The sequence below is a fragment of the Carcharhinus amblyrhynchos genome, unplaced genomic scaffold (genome assembly GCF_965287045.1).
Source record: "Carcharhinus amblyrhynchos unplaced genomic scaffold, sCarAmb.v2.hapA scaffold_51, whole genome shotgun sequence".
In the NCBI taxonomy this organism is placed as follows: Eukaryota; Metazoa; Chordata; class Chondrichthyes; order Carcharhiniformes; family Carcharhinidae; genus Carcharhinus; species Carcharhinus amblyrhynchos.
In genome coordinates this window covers 1,847,309-1,874,847 of record NW_027649792.1, presented here as the reverse complement: position 1 = coordinate 1,874,847, position 27,539 = coordinate 1,847,309, and the positions used below count along the sequence as shown (strand labels likewise).

Here is a 27,539-nt window from a genome sequence, read left to right as displayed (position 1 = left end):
TGTGGAACCAATGTCGGTTTCCTGAAATTTCTTCAACTCATCGAGATGAGCTCTTTGCCGTTATGTCAGTACACTGTCGAGAAATATTCAATTGCTAAAAGAGAACATGAGAACTGAATGTGCATGCACTCAAATTGTTAATCCCATTGAGATACACACTTTCTCACAAATCAGTCGAAGAGCGATCATTGCACGAAGGTATTCAGAGAAACTTTGGAAAGTATTATGGATTTGCTGCAACTTGCAGAACTCATCGAGATAAGCACTTTACCACTTTCTCATTTCATTGAGATACACACATTGGCAGAATATCAGCCAAATGGCATTCACTGCTCACAGGTATTCAGAGAAACATTGCAACCTATTGTGTATTTCCTCCAACTTGCTGATCTCATCGAGATAAGCAATTTACCACTTTCTCATTTCATTGAGGTGCACACATTGGCAGAATATCAGCCAAATGCCATTCACTGCTCGAAGGTATTCAGAGAAACTTTGGAACCTATTGTGGATTTCCGCCAACTTGCAGAACTCATCGAGAAGAGCACTTTACCGCTATCGCAATTCATTGAGATACACACATTGGCAGAATATCAGCCAAATGGCATTCACTGCTCGAAGGTATTCAGACAAACTTTGGAACTGATTGTGGATTTCTTCAATCTTGCTGAACTCATCGAGATAAGCACTTTGCCACACTATCAGTTCAGTGCTGAAACATATTCAATTGTTGTCAGAGAAACTGTAGCAACCAAACGTGGGTTGCCTCAAAACGCTCATCGCATTGCGATCGATATACGTGCAAAATATCAGTCAAATTCCGAACATGGCTTGATGGCATTGAGAGAAACTGTGGAACTAATGTCGGTTTCCTGAAATTTCTTCAACTCGTCGAGATGAGCTCTTTGCCGCTATGTCAGTGCACTGTCGAGAAATCTTCAATTGCTAAAAGAGAACATTAGAGCTGAGTGTGCACGCACTCAAATTGTTAATCCCAGTGAGATACACACTTTCTCACAAATCAGTCGAAGAGTGATCATTGCACAAAGGTATTCAGAGAAACTTTGGAAACTATTGTGGATTTGCTGCAACTTGCTGAACTCATCGAGATAAGCACTTTATCACTTTCTCATTTCATTGAGATACACACTTTGGCAGAATATCAGCCAAATGGCATTCACTGCTCGAAGGTATTCAGAGAAACTTTGGTACCTATAGTGGATTTCTTCCAACTTGCTGAACTGATCGAGATAAACACTTAACCACTTCCACATTTCATTGAGATAGATACATTGGCAGAATATCAGCCAAATGGCATTCACTGCTTGAAGGTATTCAGAGGAACTTTGGAAGCTATTGTGGAGGTCCTCCAACTTGCTGAACTCATCGAGATAAGCACTTTACCACTTTCTCATTTCATTGAGATACACACATTGGCAGAATATCAGCCAAATGGCATTCAGTGCTCGAAGGTATTCAGAGAAACTTTGGAACCTATTGTGGATTTCCTTCATCTTGCTGAACTCATCGAGATAAGCACTTTGCCACACTATCGGTTCAGTGCCGAAACATATTCAATTGTTGCCAGAAAAACTGAAGCAACCAAACGTGGATTGCCTCAAAACGCTCATCGCATTGTGATCGACATATGTGCAAAATATCAGTCAAATAGCGAACATTGCTTGATGGCATTGAGAGAAACTGTGGAACTAATGTCGGTTTCCTGAAATTTCTTCAACTCGTCGAGATGAGCTCTTTGCCGCTATGTCAGTGCACTGTCGAGAAATCTTCAATTGCTAAAAGAGAACATTAGAACTGAATGTGCACGCACTCAAATTGATAATCCCAGTGAGATACACACTTTCTCACAAATCAGTCGAAGAGTGATCATTGCACGAAGGTATTCAGAGAAACTTTGGAACCTAATGTGGATTTCCTCCATCTTGCTGAACTCATCGAGATAAGCACTTTGCCACTTCCTTATTTCATTGAGATACACACATTGGCAGAATATCAGCCAAATGGCATTCACTGCTCGAAGGTATTCAGAGAAACTTTGGAACCTATTGTGGATTTCCTCAAACTTGCTGAACTCATTGAGATAAGGAATTTACCACTTTCTCATTACATTGAGATACATACATTGGCAAAATGTAAGCCAAATGGCATTCACTGCTCGAAAGTATTCAGAGAAACTTTTGGAAGCTATTCAGGATTTCCTCCAACTTGCTGATCTCATCGAGATGAGCACTTTACCACTTTCTCATTCCGTTGAGAGACACACATTGGCAGAATATCAGCCAAATGGCATTTACAGCCCGACGGTATTAAGAGAAACTTTGGAACCTACTGTGAATTTCCTCCAACTTGCTGAACTCACGAGACAAACACTTCACGACTTTCTCATTTCATTGCGATACACACATTGGCAGAATATCAGCCAAATGGCATTCAGTGCTCGAAGGTATTCAGAGAAACTTTGCAACTTATTGTGTTTTTCTCCAATTTGCTGAACGCATCGAGATATGTAATTTACCACTTTCTCATTTCATTGAGATACACACATTGGCAGAATATCAGCCAAATGGTATTCACTGCTCGAAGGTATTCAGAGAAAATTTGGAACCTACTGTGAATTTCCTCCAACTTGCTGAACTCACTGAGACAAACACTTCACAACTTTCTCATTTAATTGAGATACACACATTGGTAGAATAACAGCCAAATGGCATTAAGTGCTCGAAAGTATTCAGAGAAACTTTGGAACTTATTGTGTTTTTCTCCAATTTGTTGAACGCATCGAGATAAGTAATTTACCACTTTCTCATTTCACTGAGATACACACATTGGCAGAATATCAGCCAAACGGCATTCACTGCTCGAAGGTATTCAGAGAAACTTTGGAACCCATTGTGGATTTCTTCCAACTTGCTGAAGTCATTGAGATAAGGAATTTACCACTTTCTCATTACATTGAGATACATACATCTCATGCCCCCTTTTTGCTCTCCTAACTCCCCGTTTGAGATCCCTCCTACTCTCTCTGTATTCCTCCAACACTCCCTCCGTTCCCAGCTGCTTAGACCTGACATACGCCTCTCGTTCCTTCCTAACCAATTCTTCTATATCTCTATTAATCCACGGTTCCCTAATCCTACCTTTCCCATCCTTTCTCCTAACCGGCACATGTCTCTCCTGCACCTTTTGCAGTTTTCCCTTGAAAGACTCTCACATGCCTAACGTGGTCTTGCCTTCCAACAGCCTATCCCAGTCTGTATCCCTAAGTTCCTGTCTAATCCGGCTGTATCTAGCCTTCCCCCAATTTAGCACCCTCCCCTTAGGACAGCTCTCATCTTTTTCCATTCGTATCCTAAAGTAGATGGAGTTGTGGCCACTTTTAGCCACATGTTCACCTACCGCAACCTCAACCACCTGACCCGGCTCATTTCCCACAACTAAATCCAGTATCGCCCCCTCTCTAGTCGGGCTATCTACATACTGTTGCAAGGATCTTTCCAATACACATCTTACAAATTCCTCCCAACAGACCCCCCAGCTCTCGGCACCTTCCAATCCACCCCAGGGAGATTAAAATCTCCCACTACAACAACCCTATTCTTCCTACACTTATCCAAAATGTCCCTACATATACCCTCTTCCACTGCCCGCGGGCTATCGGGCAGCCTATAGTACACTCCTAGCATAGTAATGGCCCCCTTCCTGTTCCTCAACTCCACCCACAAAGACTCAATTTCCAACCCCTCCATGTTATCCTCCCTCCGCACTGCTGTGATCCATTCCCTAAGAGTGCCACTCCCCCTCCTCTTTTCAACCCTCCCCTATCACGCCTAAAACACTTATACCCTGCAATATTTATCTGCCAGTCATGCCCCTCCTTTAACCACGTCTCTGTCACTGCCACCACATCTAAATTCCTCGCGAACATCAAGGCTCTAAGTTCATCTGACTTTCCCGTTACACTCCTCTCATTAAAACAGATGCAACAAAGACCCTCAGTCCCTCTCGGATCCTCCTTCTCCTGGGGGATTTCCCTATCAACTAGACTTACCCTGACATCCAACTCACTCCCAGTGCCTGAGCTATCTCTCTCCTCCCCACCCCCCCTCCATACTAGTTTAAACCCTGTCTAAACACTCCAGCCAACCTCCCAGCTAAAATATGTGTCCCCTTCCCATTTAAGTGTTCCCTATCCCTCTTATACAAGTGCCCTTCCTTTGCAAAGACTTCCCAATGGTCAATAAAACTAAAACCTTCTGTCCTGCACCAATCCCTCAGCCACGCATTCAGCTGCAGGATCTCATTATTCTTATCCCTGCTATTGCTGGGCACTGGCAGCAGCCCAGAGATCGCCACCCTGGAGGCCCTACACTTCAGCCTGGCCCCCAACTCCCTGAACTGCGAACGTATTTCCCCCCTACTCTTCCTTCCTATGTCCCTCTCTCCTACATGTACAATTACATCCGCCTGGGTCCCTTTGCCCTTCAAGACTTCCTCTACCCTCTCTGACACATCCTGTACCCCAGCTCCAGGGAGGCAGACCGCCATCCTGGAGTCTCGCTTTTGCCCACAGAACCGCCTATCAATTCCTCTAACCCTCCTGTCCCCCACCACTATCTCACATCCAGCCCCCTTCCTTCCCTCTGAGGCATTTTTCTCTTCCCCTCGTGCCCTTTCCACCTCAGTTGGTGCCTTACCCCTGCTACCTTGAGAGACTACCCCTGGCGTAGCCTTTGGAACATTACTCCTCTTCTTTTTCCCCTTCCTAACTGTAACCCACCCATCCCCCCTCCTTGACTCTGAGATCCCCTCTTGAATCTGGTTCCTATTCATTCATGCCTCATTCTCCCTCACTAAAAATAAATCCTCCAGCCTCAGCTCCAGTTGCCTAACCTGGGCCCTCAAACGCTGCAACTCCAGACATTTGGTGCAGATGTGGACTCGCCGAAGATGCTGCGTCTCCAGGAACTCCCACATCTTGCACCTTACACAGCTGACACGTCTCCCCATGGTCCCTGCCATTTATTTGACTACCCTCAGACCTGTGGACACACTTTGAAAAACTTGACCAGTAACTCACCTTGCCTAACCCTGTCTCGCCTAAGCCCTGTGAGCCAAAGCCCTTGCAGTACTCACTCAGCACCCACCTCACTCTGATGCCCACTCCCAACGCTGCCCGCTATCTACTGTGGCCTTGTTTTTATACTCCCTCACTCCCTTCCCAACAGCCCTTGAGCCTCGGACCCTCTATGGAAAGCACAAAGGGAAAAAACCCACAACCCAGCAATGTAATTTAAAAATAAATACAGAACACTCGCAGTTGGGGATTGAATTTAGGAGTCGTAGCGTTATGTTGCAACTGTATACAACTCTGGTGCGGCCGCACTTGGAGTATTGTGTGCAGTTCTGGTCCCCACATTACAGGAAGGATGTGGAGGCTTTGGAGAGGGTGCAGAGGAGGTTTACCAGGATGTTTCCTGGTATGGAGGGGAGATCCTATGAGGAGAGGCTGAGGGATTTGGGGTTGTTTTCACTGGAAAGAAGGCGGCTAAGAGGGGATCTTATTGAAACATATAAGATGATTAGAGGTTTAGATAGGGTGGATAGTGATAGCCTTTTTCCTCTGATGGAAAAATCTAGCACGAGGGGGCATGGCTTTAAACTAAGGGGGGGTAGTTATAGGACAGATGTCAGGGGTAGGTTCTTTACCCAGAGGGTGGTGAGGGATTGGAATGCCCTGCCTGCTGCAGTTGTAAATGCGCCTAGTTTGGGGGCGTTTAAGAGGTCTGTGGACAGGTTTATGGACGAAAAGGGATTGGTTTAGGTTAGTGGGTCATTGTTGTTGTTGTTTTTTTTTAAACTGGTCGGCGCAACATCGTGGGCCGAAGGGCCTGTTCTGCGCTGTAATGCTCTATGTTCTATGTTCTATGTTTACACTCCCCAGCCACCAGCACACTGCTCCAGAGAACAATTTTCCTTCCATATTACATCTTCCCATGTATGTCCTGTCCCCTTTTCTCATTCCCTGTCCATCAGCCTTGCCATTTCCCCCTCTATCCCTATTTCTTTCACTCTGAGAGAATCTCTCTCTCTCTGTCCTTTATCTCTGTTTGTCTCTCTCTGTCTGTCTGTTTCTTTCCCTCTATCTGTTCAAAACTATTTCAAATGCTGTCTCTCTTCATGGCTTTGTGCCCTTTCCTCCCTCTATCTATCTTTGTCTCTCTATCACTCTCACTTTTGCTTTCACTGCCGCCCCTCTCTCTCTCTATCTGTTACTCTTTCTGTCTTTGTGAGGCTGTTTGTTGTTTAGAGTTTGAATGTCCAATAGGAAGAGTCAGGGATCTTGTAGTTGCATTTACTTCTGAGGCTGTAATGAGATGAATAATTGCAGTAAAGGGATATTTGAGCAGAATTATTAGCTGCTGTCTGAAGAGAGTCTGTGTCACAGCGTAAATGACAGTGTTTGTACAACAACTCAAGAGTTGCAGCATGAAACCCAATTCCAGAACAAAACTTTCTAACCATACCGACTTATAGCCCAAATACTCCATCCGACTCCATATTGAATAAACCATTAACATTGACCATAACAGCATGAAATTGGCTGAGATAACAAACAGTAAAATGATGGATTTCCTTCGACTCTCCATCTCTGGGTCTCTGGGATTCTCACCACTGTTGTGACACCGGAGTCTCCTGCGGGCTCTGCTGCTCACTAAAATGTGTCTGACAGTGAAAGCATTCAGCAGCAGAATCAGGACGAATGGGACACACGGTGTTAAAATGAAGTGGAGGAACTCAATTATTCCCCAGACCGGAGATTTCACAACATCCCATGAGACCTCACAAAACCAGGGATTGTTCACCAGCCGATATCCATTTAAAAACATAAAATACCAGAAAATGTTCTTTAAACAGCTCAGCACCGTCACTGTTCCCAGGACCACAGACGCTGATTTCTCAGTGCAATATTTACTTTTCAGCTTGGGGCAGCAAATGGCCACAAATCGATCAAAGGTGAAAGTGACGGTGAACCAGACAGAACAGTCAGTGGCTGCATAAAGCAGGACGGCGTGGATGTTACACACAGGAACCAACACCACAAAATAAAACTGTTCCCAATAAACAATGGGAATGTGTCTCAATGTAAGGTCAAGGATAACGACCAGCAGATCCCCCACCGACATGGCCACCAGGTAACTCGTAACACATTTGGACAGACCACAGTTTCTGTTTGTCAGTGTCACAATTGTGATTATGTTCACTGTTAGGAAGGAAGATTAAGATTAAAATTAGACATCATTCAGAGGAAGATGTGACCATTTAGACTGAGGATGGGTGAAAATAAAAACAATGTCCACACATACAAAATAACTTTTTTTAAAAATCCAGCTCATCTTTTGGAGTCGAAGGGGAAGAGGAGCATCCAGAAGAAACCCACACAGACACAGGGAGAATCTCCAAACTCCACACAATAAATGACCCAAACCAGGAATTGAACCCAGGTCCCGGACGCTGTGAGTCAGCAGTGCTAACCACAGTGTCACCATGCTGCACCATGGCGACAACACAATGGTATACATTTGGGAGAGAGTTTTCAGAGGAGTTCACAACACTGATCCTCACTCAGCTACATGTAAATAGCCCTTCTACCTTATCGGGTATTTGGAGGGTTAGAAGGCTGAGGGAGTAAACCCTGACAGAAATCCCTGTAGATGGTAATCAGTCAGACAGCTTACTGACAACCCCTGCAACAGAACTGGTACCAAACAGTGCTGGCTCACCCTTGCCTCTGACTCATACTAACAGTTGACAGGGGGAGATCCCGATGCCTTGACAGCACAGAATCTCTATTATATTTACGCTGGGCTGTACCCTGGAGAGGAGACCACAGCATTGTTGCCAAATTAGTACAACACAGGAAGAAATGGGAATTTCACACTCGGTTGGCACAGGGCACAACTGCCAGGGTTTGCTTTCAAGTGTTTGAGAAAACTTCAGTGTTCAGTGAAGAGTGACCGTCCATAAGTCCCAGTGGGTTTGCTGCTGCCCCACTGTGGTCTACTGGACCAGTGAAGGTCAGTGAGTCCTCTCTTGGCAGGAAGGTTGACAATCTGTGCACCTGGTAAGAAAAACTCAACAAAGGCCGTTACCAAAGTAAAACCACGAAGCCTGCTATAATGACAATCATCCAGTGGGAATGATATCCAATAATATGAAAGACATCAATAGATTAGTCATGGCACGAATCAGTTCCAGCCTCCTAGATTGCCTTGATCCACTACAGTTCATCTACCTCCTCAACAGGTCCACACACGCCATCTCCCTGTCCCGACAGTCAACCCTGTAACACAGACTCATGTTTATCGACTACAGCTCAACGTTCAACACCATTATTCCGACTAAACTCACGTCCAAATCCGTGGCCTGGGACTCGGTTTCTGCCTCTGCAGTTGGATCCTGAACTTCTAACTCACAAATAGCAATAAATAAGGAGAGGCAGCAACACCTCTTCCACAATCATCCTCAACAGTGGTGCCCGGCAAGACTGTGTCCTCAGCCCCTTACTGTATTCCTTATATGCCGATGATTGTGTGGCCAAATTCCACTCCAACTCAATTTACACCTTTTCTGATGACCCCAACATAGTGGGTCGGATCCCAAACAATGATGAGACTGAGAACAGGGAAGATTTGGGGAATCTGGTGAACTGTTGCGACCACAATCATCTTTTCCTCAATGTCAACAAAGCAAATCGACTTCAGGAGGTATCATGGAGTACATGCCAATATCTACATCAATGGTTTGTAGTTTAAATGGTCTAGAGCTTCAGGTTTTAGGGTTCAGATCATCAGTAACTTTTTGTGTCCTTCCATGATGACACTACAGTTAAGAAAGCCCACAAACGCCTCTATCTTCTCAGAGGTCTAAGGACATTTGGCAGGTCAGCTACGACTCTCACTCACTTTTACAGATGAATCATTGATAATATTGTAGCTTGGTGTGGCTCATGCTCTGTCCCAGACTGCAACAAACTTCAAACTTGGTGAATGCAGACCAGTCCATCACTCAAATCAACCTCCCACTTATTAACTCTGTCTCAGCTTCTCGCTCCCTTGCAAAAACAGCCAGCAGAATTAAGGAATAATGCACCATTGATACATACTCGTCCCACTAGTTCCATTTGAGAAAAAAAAGCGTGAAGATATGTGCCAACCAATCCAGAGAAAAACTACAATGCAGAAGGGGGCAATTGATCCATCGACAATCCTAGTCAGGCCCAATCCCCGAAGTCCCACATGTGTCCCCTGCTAATCCCCCTAACATACGTATCACGGGATGCTAATTGGTAATTTAGCATGGCCAATCAACCAAATGTCGGACTATGGGTGGAAATTGGAGCATCCGGAGGAAACTCACACAGAGAATGTGCAAATTCCACACAGATGTTGATCCAAGGTAGGAATCGAACTCAGGTCTCTGGAGACATGAAACAGGAGTGCTAACCATGGTGCCACCATGCTGATGACTCAACAACAGCTTCTTCTTGCTGCCAGCAAGCATTTGAATGGACCTATATGGCATTAAGTTGATCTTTTCCTCCACCCTAGCTATAACTGCATTACATTCTGCAATCTCTTATTCTCTATCCTTTGTCTGTAGAACACTCAACAAACAATCCTTTTCACCGTATACGAATATATATGACAACAATAAGACAAATCAATTTAAATCAAACCAAACCAAATCAGTCTTTCACATCTCAAGCTGGAACATCAGCACGATGTGCCCTGGCCTTACCAATGAACTTACGCAGATTGATGACATGCACAGGATTGCTGTGATCGAGATAAATTTACAAGGGTCAATGTGACACTGGGGAGCTGCGAGAAACTGGACCTGCTCAAAGTGAATGCTTTCCAGAGAAACACGACACGTTCTTGTAACAGGAGAAATCCCAACAGGCAATGTGTGAGAATGGAGCTGGTTTCAAAGTAAACAAAAAATCATCACTGGTGATGATGGAATCCCGGGACCCCTGGTGCTGTGAGGCAGCTGTGCTAACCATTGTGCTCTACTGCCATCCTACAAGGTGTCCTGGAGACATCCAAGATCACGCCCAAGACGGCATCATCACTATGTCCATGATTGGAAATCATGATGATTGGAAATGAATCTGAGGGATAGAATTAATCTCCACTTTGAGAGGTAAGGGTTGATGAATAATAGTCAGCATGGCTTTGTCAAGTAGAGATCATGTCTACAATTTGCTTGAATATATTTAGGAGGTGATTGCATAAGTAGATGAGGGAAGTGCAGTCGATGTAGTCTAAATGGACTGCAGAGAAGAATTCCCTCATGGGAGACTGAACAGGAAAGTAATAGCCGATTGGATCGAGGGCAATTTGGTAAATTACATTCAAAATCGGCTGAGTGGCAGGAGGCAGAGGGTGATGGTTGAATGTTGCTTTTGTGACTGCAAGCCTGTGTCCAGTGGGATTACACATGGATTGATGCTGGGTCCCTTGCTGTTTGTAGAGTACATGGTGGTCTAGGCATGAATGCGTGAGGTATGAGCAGAACTTTCACAGGCACCGACCACAATCCCACCCGGCCCGATCCCCATAAAAGTCTTCATTTTGACAGGCAGATTTCGGAGTTGGGGGGGTGTGGCTCAGTAGCACAGTGGTCAGCATTGCTGCTTCATAGCTCCATGGTCCTGGGTTCGATTCCCGGCTCAGGTCACTGTCTGTGTGGAGTTTGCACATTCATAAGAACATAAGAAACAGGAGCAGGAGTAGGCCATCTAGCCCCTCGAGCCTGCCCCGCCATTCAATAAGATCATGGCTGATCTGTCGTGGCTCAGTTCCACATTCCCGCCCTCTCCCCATAACCCTTAATCCCCTCGCTTATCAGAAACCCATCAACCCGCGTCTTAAAAATATTTAGCGAGGCAGCCCCCACCACCTCAACGGGCAGAGAATTTCAGGGATTCACCACCCTTTGAGTGAAGAAGTTCCTCCTCAACTCCGTTCTAAACCGCGCCCCCCCCTTTATCTTGAGGCTGTGCCCCCTAGTCCTACTGTCCTTTCTGAGTGGGAAGAGTCTCTCCACCTCTATCCTATCCATCCCATTCATCATCTTATATGCCTCAATGAGATCTCCCCTCATTCTTCTAAACTCTAACAAGTACAAGCCTAGTTTATTCAGCCTCTCCTCATAGCTGAACCCCCTCAACTCCGGCATCAGCCTAGTAAACCTCCTCTGCACTCCCTCCAAGGCCAAAATATCCGTGCGTAAGTACGGCGACCAAAACTGCACACAGTACTCCAGCTGCGGCCTCACCTATGCCCTGTTTGTAATTTTTACAAATGATCTGGATGAGGGTATAGCTGGGTGGATTCGTAAATTTGCTGATGACACCAAAGTCGGAGGTGTGGTAGATAGTGAGGAAGGGTGTCTTAGTTTACAGGGGGACTTGGACAAGCTGCAGAGCTGGGCTGAGAGGTGGCAGATGGAGTTTAATGTGGAAAAGTGTGAGGTAATTCACTTTGGCAGGAATAACAGATGTGTGGAGTATAGGGCTAACGGTAGGACTCTGAGTAGTGTGGATGAACAGAGGGATCTCGGTGTATGTGTACATAGATCCCTGAAAGTTGGGAATCAAGTCGATAGGGTTGTTAAGAAGGCATACGGTGTCTTGGCGTTTATTGGTAGGGGGATTGAATTTAGGAGCTGCAGCGTCATGTGTCTCCTAGTGTCTGCGTGAGTTTCCTCTGGGTGCTCCGGTTTCCTCCCACAGTCCAAAGGTGTGCGGGTTAGGTTGATTGGCCATGCTAAATTGACAGTAGAACCATAGGTTAGAGGATTAGTGGGTAAAATATGGAGGGATATGGGGGTAGGGCCTGGGTGGGATTGTGGTCGGTGCAGACTTGATGGGCCGAATGGCTTCTTTGTGTACTGTAGGGTTTCTATGATTTCTATGACTTGCAGCTGTGTTCCCAACCATGTACCAAACCTACGGGGTTGCAAATACACAATTCAGATACACAAGTGAGATCTTGCTGTAAACAATAAAAATGGATTCTGCAGCCTGCTGACTGGGTGGATGATAAGCAGTGAACTGCTATATGTTATATGTCGAGGGTAAAATGGATTCTGTCTCAATCTTTTACTCATGAAGGAATAGTGTTTGATGTCACATATCTACGAAAAGTCCCAGCACACAGAAGACATCCCAGCCCATGGGCCCTGAGACAATTGTCAGTGGCTGAAAGAAATAATAACTGGACACAGAGATTCAACAGAAACAAGAGCAGCAAACCGAGTACAGTAAATGACAGGGAAATCAACACAGTTAAACAGCCTTTCTAGCAAGAGAAACTGGACACAGGGGAGGGGACTTGACAGCCTCACTCTCCCCAAAGCTGCAAAACCCTTCCCGTGTTTAACAGACCCTCCCATTCTCCACCCCTCGCCTGCTCCAATTTCCTGGCGGTCAGGCCGGTAAAATTCCAGCCAGGGACTTACCCGGAACACCAACAATAGCCAGGAGGGGATAGTAAAAGCATTGAATCACGTGCAGTAGATATCGAATCCGACCAAATAATGTTATCCATAAGCCATCTTCAGTAAGCCAAGAAATCCAGTATGATAAACTCCTGTCCTTGGTTGGAACATCAAAATCCATTGTTCCCAGATTCTGATCCATTGTTGTAACATTCCAATTGATTGTTCCCAGATTCTGATCCATTGTTGTAACATTCCAATTGATTGTTCCCAGATTCAGATGCATCGCTGGGAGATTCCAATCCACTGCTCCCAGATTCTGATCTCTCTTCTCCCTCCCTCTCTCTCCACAGCTGCTGATCTCTGTTAGTTTGGAGTTGTCGCTCCCGCTGTCTCAATGGGACAACACATTGAACAGAATCCCTTATTAATAGAAGAGGGAAACCCTCCAGGCAGACTAATCGGATCCATGGAGACTCACATCAATTACAGTCACTAAACAAACAGCTTCACTTCACCCCGTTCAATCCAACACTTTTTATACCCAAAGTAGAATATTTACAGCCTAGATGGGGTGTTGATGGTCAGGGAAATTTGGAAACAATGAAGGGTCAAACCATAACTCTCTCAATATTCATTCGATATAACAGAGTCCCTCTGCTCGGCTTCATTTCGAGAGAGATAGAATACAACAGCAGGGGTGTACTGCTGAGGTTTTGTAAATCTTTGTTCAGACCACATTCTGAATATTGTCAGCACTTTTGGTTCGGGGGGGGGTTTTAGTGAAGTCGGGTAGCACGGTAGGTGCAAGGTTGGAGGGCCGAAGGGCCTGTTCCTATGCTGTAATTTTCTTTCTTGGTCCTTTTTGGCCCCATATCTAAGGAAGGATCTGCTGGCCTTGGAGAGGGTCCAGAGGAGGTTCACAAGAATGGCCTGGTGAATAAAAGACTTGACACATGAGGAGTGTCTGAGGACTTTGGGTCTGTACTCGATGGAGTTTGAAAGGATGAGGAGGGGATATCAATGAAACTTTCAGAATAACGAAAGGCCTGGATAGAGTGGATGTGGGGAAGATGTTTCCAATAGTTGGAGAGACTTGGGCCCGAGGGCACAACCTCAGAGGAAACATCAATCGTCCACTCACTCGTTGGTGCGAGCGGAGTGAAGGTTGCACAGAGTAAAGGTAAGCAATTACCTTTGTAAAGATTTTCGCAGGCTTTTTAACTGTAATTCTGCTTTAAAAGTTAGACAGGAAGTGGGCCTCGGGGCTTTGTGGGAAGGGATTTTTTTTTACCGTGCAAAGTATAAAAGGAGGATTGCTGTAGACAGCGGGCAGCGTCGGGAGCGGGCAGCAGAGTGAGCTGTAAGGGCTTTGGATCACAGGACTTGGGAGAAACGGGCAAGGTTAGTCTAAATTCTTAACTGTGTTTAGAATTAACTGCGTATGGTATGTTAGCCTTCATAGGAAGAGGCATAGAATATAAGAGTAGTAGTCTGATGTTGCAGTTGTATAGAACGTTGGTTAGGCCTCACTTGGAGTACTGCGTCCAGTTCTGGTCGCCGTACTACCGGAAGGATGTAGAGATCCTGGAGAGAGTGCAGAAGAGATTTACCAGGATGCTGCCTGGTATGGAAGGGCTGTCTTACGAGGAAAGATTGAATGAACTTGGGCTGTTTTCCCTTGAGAGACGTCGGCTGAGGGGGGATCTAATAGAGGTTTATAAGATTATGAAGGGGATAGATAGAGTAAATGGTGGTAAGCTTTTTCCGTTATTAGAAATGGATAGAACGAGGGGTCACGAGCTTAGGGTGAGGGGGGCTAGGTATAAGACAAATATTAGAGGGCAGTTTTTCACGCAAAGGGTAGTGGGGGTGTGGAATGCACTGCCGAGTAAGGTGGTGGAAGCAGGCACGCTAGGGTTGTTTAAGAGTCACTTAGACAGCCACATGAGCGGGCTACATATAGGGGGATATAGTAGGCCTTACTAAACATTGTAGGCTTGGGAATACGTTTTGCCTCAGGGATGTTACAGTCTTTGCCTGTTTAATAATGAATTTTTTGTCTCCACAGGCATTTAAGTCCAGCAAGGGGCATGCATGCGGCAGGTTGTAGTGGGCTGCTCTTGGACGTTGCTTCGGGAGTTGCCTATTGCTTCATGTCGTTAGTGTGCTTAAACTGGACCATCTCGAGGGCAACATGACAGCTCAGAGACTATCTCTGTTGCTGTGCGGACACATGGATTTGGGCCTGTGTCTGTGGGAGTTTGCACGTTCTCCCCGTGGTTGCGTGGGTTTCCTCCGGGTGCTCCGGTTTCCTCCCACATCCCCAAAGATGTGCTTTTAGGCTGATTGATTGGGTACTAAATTGTCCCTAAATTGGACCTCCCTGATCCTCGCACGTTAGGCGTAGACTAAAATCATGAATAGGACACTGAGACAGTGGGACGGCGGCGCGGGCTCGTTGGGCCGAAGGGCCTGTTTCCCGTGCTGTGTTGTTCTTTGTTCTTTGTAAATCACTGGGAGACTGTGATGGAGGGACATGTGATGTGCTGTTTCTGTATGATGTGGGAGCTGGTGGACCCCAAGGTCCTTCCCAGTGACCGTGTCTGCAGTAAGTGCTGGTTGCTTGAAGAGCTCCAGCTCAAAGTAGACGAGCTGAACTCTGAGCTTCAGACACTGAGGCTCATCAGGGAGAGGGAGTGTAACCTGGAAAATGGGGTACAAGAGAGATTCACACCCCCCAGACTGGCTAACTCTGAGGGTCAGGAACAAGAGGGTGCTGCTGAGGGGAGGAAGGGAGAGAGGAAGGGGGGGGGAGTGGGGAGGAAGGGTGAGAGGAAGGAGGGGGGGACTCGGGAAGAAGAGTGAGAGGAAGGAGGGGGGAGTGGAGAGGAAGGAGGGGCGAGTGGGGAGGAAGGGTGAGAGGAAGGAAGGGAAGGGGCGTGGGGAGGAAGGGTGAGGGGAAGGAGGGGGAAGTGGGGAGGAAGGGTGAGAGGAAGGAGGGGGGTGTGGGGAGGAAGGAGGGGGGTACCCAAAGGCCTCGGCCTCTCAAACTGCACAACAGGTTTGAGGTTCTTGCTCCCAGTGTGGACAAGAACGAGGGCTGTCAGGTTGACGAGCAAACTGCCCAAGGTACAGTGGTGCAGACACAGGACAAAGAGGAAGAAGTAAAGAGGAATGCCTGGAAATCCACGCAATCCATCCAAGTCCAATAATTGTGACTCCAATTTCAGATTTAATCTGTTAAGGATTCAGAAACGTGCACCACAACAACTGAATCAATCCCCTCCAGCTCCATTTTTCCCAGCAACAACAGAGAAGATGTCCTGAACCGGGGCACCAGTCAGGCAACACAGCCTTGGGGACTCTCCATGCTGGCCACAGAGGAAAGTGTCTATTCCTCCTGTCAAACTATCCCCATTTCCAACAACCTTTCCCTTTCCTCCTCCCTCTTGAATGGCTCCCTGAACCACAGTGCTATGGTTAAGTTGCTCATCCTCCTTGCAGCCCTCATCCACGTCCGCAAAACTCACACATCTGTTTCGTTCATCATTTGAAGGACATGGGTGTCCCTGGCTGGCCAGCATTTATTGCATGTCCCTAGTTGCCCTTTGAGGGCATTGAGAGTCAACTACATTGATGTGGCTCTGGTGTCACATGTAGGCCAGACCAGGTAAGGTCGGCAGGTCTCATTCATTAAAAGGACATTAGTGAACCAAACAGTTTTCTGGATTAATAGTCGAGTGACAATACCATTCATTCATCATCTACACTGAGACAAGCCCAAGGGCTGATGCTCCTTCAACACTACCTCCTGGGTTCCTCACCAAGACTTGCTTGGAGTCATACTCTCCTGTCCCTGATCACTCACCAAATGTGATGTAGTTATTCTTTGGGATGTGAGCACCTCCTGAAACACAGTGTCTCGCTAACTCTCCGCTCCCTAGTGTGCCACAGCGTTCAAAGCTCAGACTCTACCTCATCAAATCTGAATTGGTCTTCCTCGAGCAACCAACATTTCCTACAGATGTGTACACAAGCAAACACAAATGGGACCGCAAGCTCCCACATCATGCAAGTACAACACATTACCTGGACCTGCCTCTGTATTTTATCTACTTTTTATATGTTTGTAATCTTGTTGTAATTTTCTACTTTAAGCTATGTTCTCAATAAACTTCACAGAAAGTATCCCACCAGCAAAGATCTAAACCTGCTTGAACCTGTAATGATGGGCCAAGGACATTTCTTTCATTCATTTTTGGGAAACAGAGCTCTCAGGATAGCCAGCATTTATTGCCCATCCCGAGTTGATGTTGGAGAGCGGTTGGGAGTTAAACACATTGCTGTGACTGTGGAGCCACATGTAGGCCAGACCAGGCAAGGACGGCAGATTTCCTTCCCTAAATGATATGAGTGAACCAGGTGAGTTTTCTCAACAATCAGCAATAATTTTATGGTCATCAGCAGATTTTTCATTCCAGATATTTTTTATTGAGTATGAATTTCACCAGCTACCATGTTGACATTCAAGCCTAGGTTCCCAATGCATTAAAAATATCGGGATCTTTCCTGATGCTATGACATCAGCAAGGAGCTGCTCAGAAAATTCCCTCAGTGTTCCTTCCGAGGACTGACTCACCAATCAGCTGCTTCCATTGGTCCCACAACATTTTCTGAACATTTAATGTCTGGCCGACACCTGCTCACACTGGACCTGATGGGAAGGCAGTAAGCGACACAAGACAGAGCAAAACATCTCCAGCCACTTCCCTAAACTCCCACACTTACCCCAACTCTCAGAGTTTCACTCTTTGTAGCTTGCACTCTGTGGGCAGATTTAACAGGCCCAGTTTGGAAGTTTATATTCATGCATGAACCTGTTTGAAGCTATGGAACCCCTTCCCATCTAGGTCTGAGTAACCGCCGAGGGCTGACTATCTTGGAAACCTTTTCTGAAGTTTCAATTCTCCATTCGGTTCCTCCTGCTCAGAACTCCCACTCACTTGACGAATGGACAGCCTGTTCCAAAAGCTTGTGGCGTTTGCTGCGAATAAACTTTTTGGACTTTAAGCTGGCGTTGTGAGACTTATTTCTTCTTTGATTAACTGATCCAGTTACAGGATCCATTCTGAATCTGCACCTCCCATTAGCAGGAATGTTGACTCCATGAACGGACTGGCACTTTCCACGTACTGCCGCGTCTGTGGCCGTCCTGGCTATTTGCAAGTGCAAAGAGTAGTGACTGGTTATAGTTCCCCTTGTTGATATCACCAATACTGACCCACCTCTGCAAATATCTGTATCCATACCTGGCCACCAGACATGGCAACTGAGAGGATTTTAAGTCTGTCACTCCTGGGCGGCCGTGGTAAGTTTCAGCCAGGATGGGATAGTGAACCTGGCTCAGGACGACACTCTTGAAATCCATGGCAGTGTGCCACCTTCCGCAGTTAGCTGCTCTCTGCCACTACAATATGTGTACAATTCAGTCTGGAACGGCCGTTTGGACACCCGCATCAGCACTAGCTGCTTCAAATTATTGAGGACTGGGTTGGCAGCCATTCAGAGAATTTCAAATAAAGGGTCATGGTTACCATCTCTTCCATTGGGGGTACAACTGTCTGTTAATCGTAGTCAACTCAAGGCATCTGCCTTCATGGTTCGGCCTCCTGGAGGGTGTTCCAACTGATAATAGTTGGCAGACACTCAGAAAGCCCACAGCTGGATTTGGGCCAATGTTATGGGCTGCACCATCATGCAGGTACTTCTGGAATTTCCTTGTCCAAACTATCACCGTAGATAAGGCGTCACAGTGGTTAGCACGGCTGCCTGATAAAGCCAGAGACCTGGGTTCAATTCCTGGCTTGGGTCATTGTCTGTGCGGAGTCTGCACATTCTCGCTGTATCTGCATGGGTTTCCTCTGGTTGCTGCAGTTTCCTCCCACAGTCTGGGAGACTTGCTTGTTAGATGCATTGCCAATGCTCAGTTCTCCCTCAGTGTACCCAAAAAAGCATCAGAGTGTGATGACTAGACAATGTTTACAGTAATTTCATTGCAGTGTTAGTGTAAACCTACATTTGACACTTTATAAATGTTAAACTTCTTCTGAGTGTGAGCTGTTGAATATCGCTGGGAATCCTCAACTAGCTGTTAGTTTAAGTGCAGGTCAATAAGTTCACAATTGGAAACAAGATTCCAACTGCCAGCTTTGAATTGTCGTCCTCAATCTGTGGGATTGGGTATTTATCCAGCTTGTGAGAAACAGTTTACAGCTTATTTAAAATTTCCCAGTCAAAGTATTGTTTATTCATTCTTGAGACTTGGGTGTTCTGGCCAGCCAGCATTTATTGCCCATCCCCAGTTGCCCTTGCTGAGAGGGCAATTAAGTGTCCTGATCATGTAAGGGCGACAGATTTCCTTCCATGGGACATTGGTGAACCAGATTTTCTTTTCCCCAAAAATCGACAATAGTTTTCTGGTCACCAGTGGATTCTGAATTCCAGATATAATTATTTTAATCCCACCATCTGCCGTGATGAGATTGGAACCCGTGTGCCCAAAACATTAGCTGAGTTTCTGTATTAATAGTCTAGTGATAAAACCATCAGTCCATCATACACACATCCTGAGTATACAGACCCAGATTTCCAGTAACTTAGATACACCATTAGTCTGCAGACCTCCCGGATTGGATAGCATTAATTGGGTCAGTCAGGGAATTCATATTCCAATAGGTCCAACTGATGGTTATCATAAAAGTCATTAAATAAATCTCTCTGTCGCTTTCTGTTTTTCTGTGTATCTCTTTCTCTGTATTATGTTCTTATCTCTCTCTGTCTCTTTCTCTCTGTCTCTCTGCCTGTATGTTGTTCTGTGTCTCTTATTGTCTCTCGACATCTCCCTCTTTCTCCCTTTCTATACCCTCTTCCTCTGGCTCTCCTGCTCCCTCTTGTGACACAGTAAAAAGTCTGACAACACCAGGTTTTAGTCCAACCTATTTATTTGATAATATACTCGCAAGCTTTCGAGGGGTTACCAACCCCTCGAAAGCTTGCGAGTATATTATCAAATAAATAGGTTGGACTAAAACCTGGTGTTGTCAGACTTTTTACTGTGTTTACGCCAGTCCAACGCCGGCATACCCACATCATGCCCTCTTGTGACAGACAGGGTCTGTCACAAGATGCTCCAAAAAGAGAAACAATCTCTTCGACATTCCACAAATTTCTTTCCTTGGAACCTGATTTTCCCATACAAGTGCATATTGAAGTTCCCCCATGTTTATTGTAATATTGCCTTTTTTATATGCCTTTTCTATCTCCTGATCTATTTTCTGCTCCACATCATGCCAGGCTGTACATAACCCGCATCAGGCTCTTTTTACTTTTGTGATTCCTCAACTCTATCCTCAGAGATTCGATGCATTCTGATCCTACATCACTTCTTGCTGCACATTCAACTTCATTCCTTACGGACAATGCAACCCCACCCCCTTTGCCCATCTGTCTGTCCTTTCGATAGGACACATATCTTTGGATATTTAGATCCCAGCCCTGATCCCCTTGCATCCACGTCTGTGTGATGCCAGCAACATCATACTGGCCAATTTCGACGTGTGCAACAAGCTCATTTAGCTTATTCCATATACTGTGCACAATTAGGTACAATGCACTCAGTCCTGCATTGACCATCTCCCTTTGCATACTTGTCATATGTTTTGTTCTGCCTGAGGTTAGATTCCTGCCACCTTCTGTACCCTCTGTTCTACTACGTGGGAGGCCAGGGAGGCCTGATATCCTCCATTGGTTATTGACAACAAGCGGTAAGAGGATCAAATACTGGTGGGTTCATTCAGACCTCACTCACCAGAAAGGATCTTAAAACTGGCTCCAGTCCCCAGACATCAACCCCCAAGGGACTGTTGTTCCCACTGATAAGGTCTATGTGAAATGGACTTAAGGGCGATGAATGATCTCCGGGCTGTATTATATTGTTAATATGCTGTGGATTCTGCACCAAGCCCGTATGAAGTAAATAGAGAAACATGTACAATTGTTTGTAAATTGTTTCAAATGCTATTGCTGTCCAGGAGGGTGGGGGGGGGGGGGCGGGGTTGCTATGATTTACAGGAGGAATGTTACATATGTTGGGGCATTCCTTGAAGGGAACGAGCCATGTGAGCTCAGGTGTGGGGTGTCTGGAACTCACTGCCGGGGGATGTAGTGGAAGTGGATATGATAGTGAGTTTTAAGGGGATTCTTGACAAATACATGAATAGGATGGGAATAGAGGGATATGGTCGTCAGAGGGCAGGGGGGGGTTAGTTCTGACAGAGACAGACAGTATGTTTGATTCGGGCCCATTCGTGTCTAATTCAAAAGACAAACATTAGTCTTGGTTTGAGTTGTGTGCCTGTAGATGCCTCCTTCTAATCCCCTGTAAAGGGAGTTTCCAGAACCCATCAATGTGAGGATTTGCCCCATCCCCCCTTCCCTCCTCCTTGCCCCCTAGCCCCACCACGCCCACCCCACAATTCCTCATCCCCTTCCCCGCAACCTCTTCCGCTACAACCTCTCATCCCCTACCAACCCCGCCAGCGCTGTTCACCTTCTCCCCCTGCAACCCATGGTCCCTTACCCCGAAACACCTTCGCAACTACAACATTGTGCCCATAGCAATCCCTCACCTCCACAACTCCTCATGCCCTTCCCCGCAACCCTCTCAACTCCTCACCCCCTCACCACACCCCCTCTCATCCCACAACCCTGTGCCCCTCCCCGTTTTCCCCCACAACAGGTCGCCCCCACCCCCCACAATCTCTCGCTCCCAGAAATCCCTCGACCCCTCCCCCTGCAGCAATTTGCTCCTTCCCTTGCCTGCTCTCTCCACAACTCCCTGCCCTCCGACCCTGCAACCATTCACCCCGCAACCCATTCCCTTCAGAACCCCTCAATTCCTCGCCCCCTCCCCCCTCAAGCTATTGCTCCCCGCAGCCCCCCCGCCCCTCCTCCGCGCTCCCCGCAGCCCCCCCGCCCCTCCTCCGCGCTCCCCGCCGCCCCCCCGCCCCTCCTCCGCGCTCCCCGCCGCCCCCCCGCCCCTCCTCCGCGCTCCCCGCCGCCCCCCCGCCCCTCCTCCGCGCTCCCCGCCGCCCCCCCGCCCCTCCTCCGCGCTCCCCGCCGCCCCCCCGCCCCTCCTCCGCAATCCCCTCAATACCAAATGACTCCAATCAATTTACTTCCACTTGGACGATGAAAGGATTGACAGCTTCAAGTTTTTAGGTGTATAGATCATCAACAACCTATCCTCGTCCCCCTGTGCCAACACTATAATTAAAAAAGCCCACCAACGTATCTACTTTCTCAGAAGACTAAGAAAATTTGACTTGCCACCAAGTCTCACCAACTTTTACAGATGCACCACAGAAAGCATTCTATCTAATTTTATCACAGCTTGCTATGACTCCTGCTCTTCCCAAGACTGCAAAGAAATACAAAAGGTTGTTAATATAGCCCAGCCCATCACGAAAACCAGCCTCCCATCCATCGACTCAGACTAACTTCCCACTGCCGCAGCAAAGCAGCAAGCATAATTAAGTACTCAACGCACCCCGGACATTCTCTCTTCCAGCTTTTCCTTCAGGAAAAAGCTACAAAAGTCTGAGGTCACACACCGATTGATTCAAGAACAGCTTCTTCCCTGCAGCTGTTAGATTTTTGAATGGACCTACCTCGCATTTAGTTGATCTTTCTCTGCACCCTAGCTGTGACCGTAACACTACATTCTAAACTCTCTCCTTTCCTTCTCTACAAACGGTATGCTTTGTCTGTACAGTGCACAAGAAACAATACTTTTCACTGTATGCTAATATATATGAGAACAATAAATCAATTCAAATATACCTTGTCTATGATGTATCTGTCCAGATGCTCCTTAAATGAGAGAGTCCCTGTCTCCAACAGCCACTCAGACAGCGAGTTCCAGATTTCCAACACAGTCTGCAAAACATTCATCCCTCACATGCCCTCTGAAAAAACTCTTCACCTTTAACCTCTGCCCTTTGGTCAAACAAAGGCAAAGATGGCACTGGGCATGCGCTCTCCTCACATTGCCCTTCATAAAGATGGCGGCCGCGGCGCATGCGCACAGCCCCGGTGGAAACCTGGCCGCCGCGAACTCGGGGCAGAAACGGGGAACGGGACTGGGCTCCGCTGGGTACAGACGGGGAGCCGGGGACTTTTTTTTTCCTGAGTTTCTACTTTACAGCACCTGAATCCTCTCCACCCACCCATCAGATCTATCGCTCCACCCCGAGACGCCATTCCGCCCAGTCACCGACTGGACATCACATCGCCCTCATCCCATCGCCGTTCCTCACACTGCGCATGCTCCAATCCCAGCCCCGCCCCTCATTCACTCTGATTTGATGGAGGACCAGCCGCTCCCGATCAGTCCTCCAGCTCCGCCCCCTCTCCTCCCACTTCCGGAGCTGCTGTCAATCAACCAGTAAGCAGCCTGACAACACCAAGTTTTAGTCCAACCAATTTATTTGATAGTAAACTCACAAGCTTTCAGGGTTTGCCCCTTGGTCAGGTGAATGGAGAGTTCTGGCCTCAGACAGAGCATATAATTACACAGACAGTTTACAGATTACTGATTAGAATGTGATTCTTTACAACTAACCTGCTATTTCAAGTCTTAAAGGTGCCAACAATGTGAGTGGAGATAGCATTAAGCACAGGTTAAAGAGATGTGTATTGTCTCCAGACAGGAGAGTAAGTGAGATTTTGCAAGCTCAGGCAAGTCATGGGAGTTACAGATAGTGCGACATGAACCCAAGATAGCGGTTGAGGCTGTCCTCATGTGTGTGGGAACTTGGCTATCGGTCTCTGTTCGGTGACTCAGTGCTGTCGTATGACGTGAAGGCCGTCTTGGAGAATGCTTACCCAAAGATCAGAGGCCGAATGCCCTGACAGCTGAAGTGCTCCCCAACAGGAAGGGAACACCTTGCCTGGTGATTGTTGAGCGGTGTTCATTCATCTGTTGTCGTAGCGTCTGCATGTTCTCCCCAATATTACATGTTCGGGACATCCTTTCCTGGAGCATGTCAGATAGACAATGTTGGTTGAGTTGCAAGAATATGTACCGTGTACCTGCTGGATGGTGTTCTCACGTGAGGTGATGGCATCCATATCAATGATCCGGCATGTCTTACAGAGGTTGCTGTGGCAGGATCGTGTGGTGTCGTGGTCACTATTCTCCTGAAGGCTGGGTAGTTTGCTGCGGACAATGATCTGTTTGTGGTTGTGCGGTTTTGTGAAGGCAAGAAGTGGGGATGTGGGGATGGCCTTGGTGAGATGTTCATCTTCATCAATGACATGTTGAAGGCTCCGGGGAAGATGTCATTGTTTCTCTGCTCCGGGCAAGTACGGGACGACGAAGGGTACTCTGTCCACCATGTCCCATGCTTCTCTTCTGAGGAGGTTGGTGCGATTTTTCACTGTGGCGAGTCAGAACTGTCAATCGATGAATTGAGCACCATATCCTGTTCTTGTGAGGGCATCTTTCAGCATCTGGAGGTGTCTGTTTCAATCCTTTTCATCTGAGCAGATCCAGTGTATATGGAGGATTGTGCATTCCAATCATTATTTTGTAAGTTTAGTTGGTGTCTTTATATGCCCTTTTATATGCACTCACCTGCTGAAGGGGCAGCGCTCCGAAAGCTCGTGGCTTTTGCTACCAGATAAACCTGTTGGACTTTAATCTGGTGTTGTGAGACTTCTTATTGTGTTTACCCCAGTCCAACGCCGGCATCTCCACATCATAACTGATTACTGGCAGCATTTAGTGCTGGGAAATCTGGAGTTGGATGGTCACTTCCCCTGTGTTGGGGCTGGGGGATTCACACTCATATCCCCAGGACATTCATTATCACTGCAACTTCACAGGCTCAAGACTCCAGTATCAACAACTTTGAAACTTTATTCAGAAATATAAACTGATCAGGGAGGATGGTTACCAGGTACTGCAGTGCTGTCAGTGAGCGGTGCCAATCTGCCCAGCTACTTTCCTACCCATCCTTTTAAAGATGGAGAACTGGGGACGTCCTGTCCCTAAACATACCCCACCCTGTTCACACTGAGAATCCCAGCATGAGGAACTGGGACATCCTGCCCCCAAACATATCCCACTCTCTCCACATTGAGAATGTTAGTGTTTGCATGGGTGCTGCATCTTGAACAGTGTGGACATTAGACTGATGGCAGAGATAGGGCAGTATTTTGCAAGGATGATATGGGTAATGGTTTTAGTTTTGGGGGTGAGATGATGAGTGTAGATTTCTGTGTGAAAGGGACAGGAATTCAGGTGAGGCAACTGTCAACTGTATCAGTGAACATGAGGAGGTTGGGTGTTAATGAAAATAGAGTCAATGGAGCAAGTGAGGTGTCTCGTGGACAAGTGAACTGAAAGGGGAGGAGAGGAGATAGGAGAGAAACTGGAGAAAGATATGGCTTCAGACAAATGGGATTTTTCCAGACATTTTATCCATGTGGGCTAGTGGAAGGTAAGGGAGCAGGAGTGACGTCTGATGGGACTGTCTCGATCTTAGTGATAAAGAAACTCGATCAGCTCCTCACACTTGTTGTTGGGGGTGAGGATGGAGAATTCAGGGGAGCGGGAGAGTCCTTCAAAAGGAACTAATTGTGTTTGAGATAACATCAAGACTCAACAGTGTGCGCTCAACATGAAACTGACTTATTTGATTTTGAGGCAGAATATTTGAGGCAGACTACCAGTCAGGATCAGCAGAAACAGATCGGGTAAATGAAGGACCCCATGCACCCTGGATATTCTCTCTTCCACTTTCCTCCATCAGGAAAAAGATAAAAAGTCGGAGGTCACGCACCAACCGACTCAAGAACAGCTTCTTACCTGCTACCATCAGACTTTTGAATACACCCACCTCACATTATGTTGAGCTTTCTCTGCACCCTAGCTGTTACTGTAACACTACACTCTGCACCCTGTCCTTTCCTTCTCTATTAGAACATAGAACATAGAACATAGAACATTACAGCGCAGAACAGGCCCTTCGGCCCACGATGTTGCGCCGACCAGTTACAAAAACAATGACCCACTAGCCTATACCAATCCCTTTTCGTCCATAAACCTATCCAGAGATCTCTTAAACGCCCCCAAACTAGACGCATTTACAACTGCAGCAGGCAGGGCATTCCAATCCCTCACCACCCGCTGGGTAAAGAACCTACCCCTGACATCCGTTAGGGGATGCTTTGTCTCTACAGCATACAAGAAACAATACTTTCACAAAACACTAATAGATGTGACAATAAAAAATCAAATCAAATTAAAAATGTTGAAGAATTTTAATAAAATTATATATTTAACATAATGTTAGGGGTGGTGATGACGAGAGTATCCATAGTGATTGTGTCAATGATTGATGGACATTTGTATGAGCATTATTGATTTCACCCAATACAAAATTCATATTGATACAATACTTATACAATAGAACTGGGACTTTATGGTCCTCACGAGTCTTTGTCTCACTTCTCTCCTTCGAAAGAGCTTCATCGTTTCATTTATACTCAATTTGAAGTTATTGATCAATTGTGCTACACAGATTTGTGCCCAATTTTTCAACACCAAAGATAGGCATCAACACATCCTCCATGTGCAATATTATCCCTTAGTTTGGGGAGAAGGTGATGGCCAGTGGTAACATCACTAGACCATTAATCCAGAAACTCAGCCAATGTTCTGGGAACTCTGGTTCGAATCCTATCACGGCAGGTGGTAGAATTTGAATTCAGGATGTTAAGAACTGACTGATGACCATGTTGACTGTCAGAAAGACCCATCTAGTTCACGAGTGTCCTTTAAGGAAGGAAATCTGTCGTCCTTACCTGGTCTGGCCCACATTTGCCTCCAGAACCATAGAAATGTGATTGTCTCTCAACTGCCTCTAAAATGGCCGAGCGAGACTCTCAGTTCAAGGGGACGGACAATAAATGCTGCCCAGCCAGCGACACCCATGTTCCCATGATTGAATAAAAAAAAGGTGGTGGAAAACTGCCTTCTCGAATCGGTGCAGTCAATGTTCTGTGGGTTGACCCACAATACCGTTCGGGAGGGAATTCCAGGATTTTAACTCAGCGGCTTTGAAGGAATGGCTGATGTCTTTCCATGTCAGGATGGTGAGTGGCTGAGACTTGCAGGTGGTGGTGTTTGCAGGTATCTGCTGCCCTCGTCCTTTGAGATGGACATGATTGTTGGTTTGGGAGGTGCTGTCTCAGGTGAATTGCTGCAGTGCATCTTGTAGATAGTACACGCTGCTGCTACTGAGTGTCGGCAGTGGAGGGAGCGGCTGTTTGTAGATGTGGAGTCTTTTTTTTAGTAGCCATTTGTAAGATGCTGTCACAAAATAAAATATGGGCTGTCACAACTCAGACAGATGTCTGTTTATGAGATTATGAGGGTGGCACGGTGGCACAGTGGTTAGCACTGCTGCCTCACAGCTCCAGGGACCTGGGTTTGATTTCCGGTTTGGGTCACTGTCTGTGCACATTCTCCCCGGGTGCTCCTCTTTCCTCCCACAGTCTGAAAGACATGCTAGTCAAGTGCATTGGCCATGCTAAATTTTCCATAGTGTCCCAGGATGCATAGGTTAGAGGGGTTAACGGGGTAAATATATGCAGATAGGGTCTGGGTGGGGATTGTGGTCTGTGCAGACTCAAAGGGCCGAATGGCCTCCTTCTGCACCGTAGGGATTCTGTCATTCTATATCCAAAATTCATGTCGCAGAATAATGAATGATCTGAATTGAAACATTTACCAGAGTTGTTTCTCTTGCCATATCCAGTGGAACAAAAGAAAAAATTGTGGACATGTTGCTCAGATGGTCAATCGGACATCACAATGCAAATTATTGCAATTTTGTGTATTCTATTTGTTGGTAACCTCATGTTTCTCCACCAAAATCTGT

General features: G+C 46.5%; 1 protein-coding gene across 1 annotated transcript; it reads right to left on the bottom strand.

Moving 5' to 3' along the window:
* Positions 1 to 858: 858 nt before the first annotated feature.
* LOC145337519 (putative G-protein coupled receptor 139) lies at positions 859 to 12,730 on the bottom strand. The gene is made up of 3 exons (XM_080182308.1): positions 12,550 to 12,730; positions 6,378 to 7,282; positions 859 to 945 (listed from the first exon to the last, which is right to left on the bottom strand). The coding sequence occupies exons 1-3, from the start codon at positions 12,728 to 12,730 to the stop codon at positions 859 to 861; spliced, it is 1,173 nt and encodes a 390-aa protein (XP_080038434.1).
* Positions 12,731 to 27,539: the final 14,809 nt, after the last annotated feature.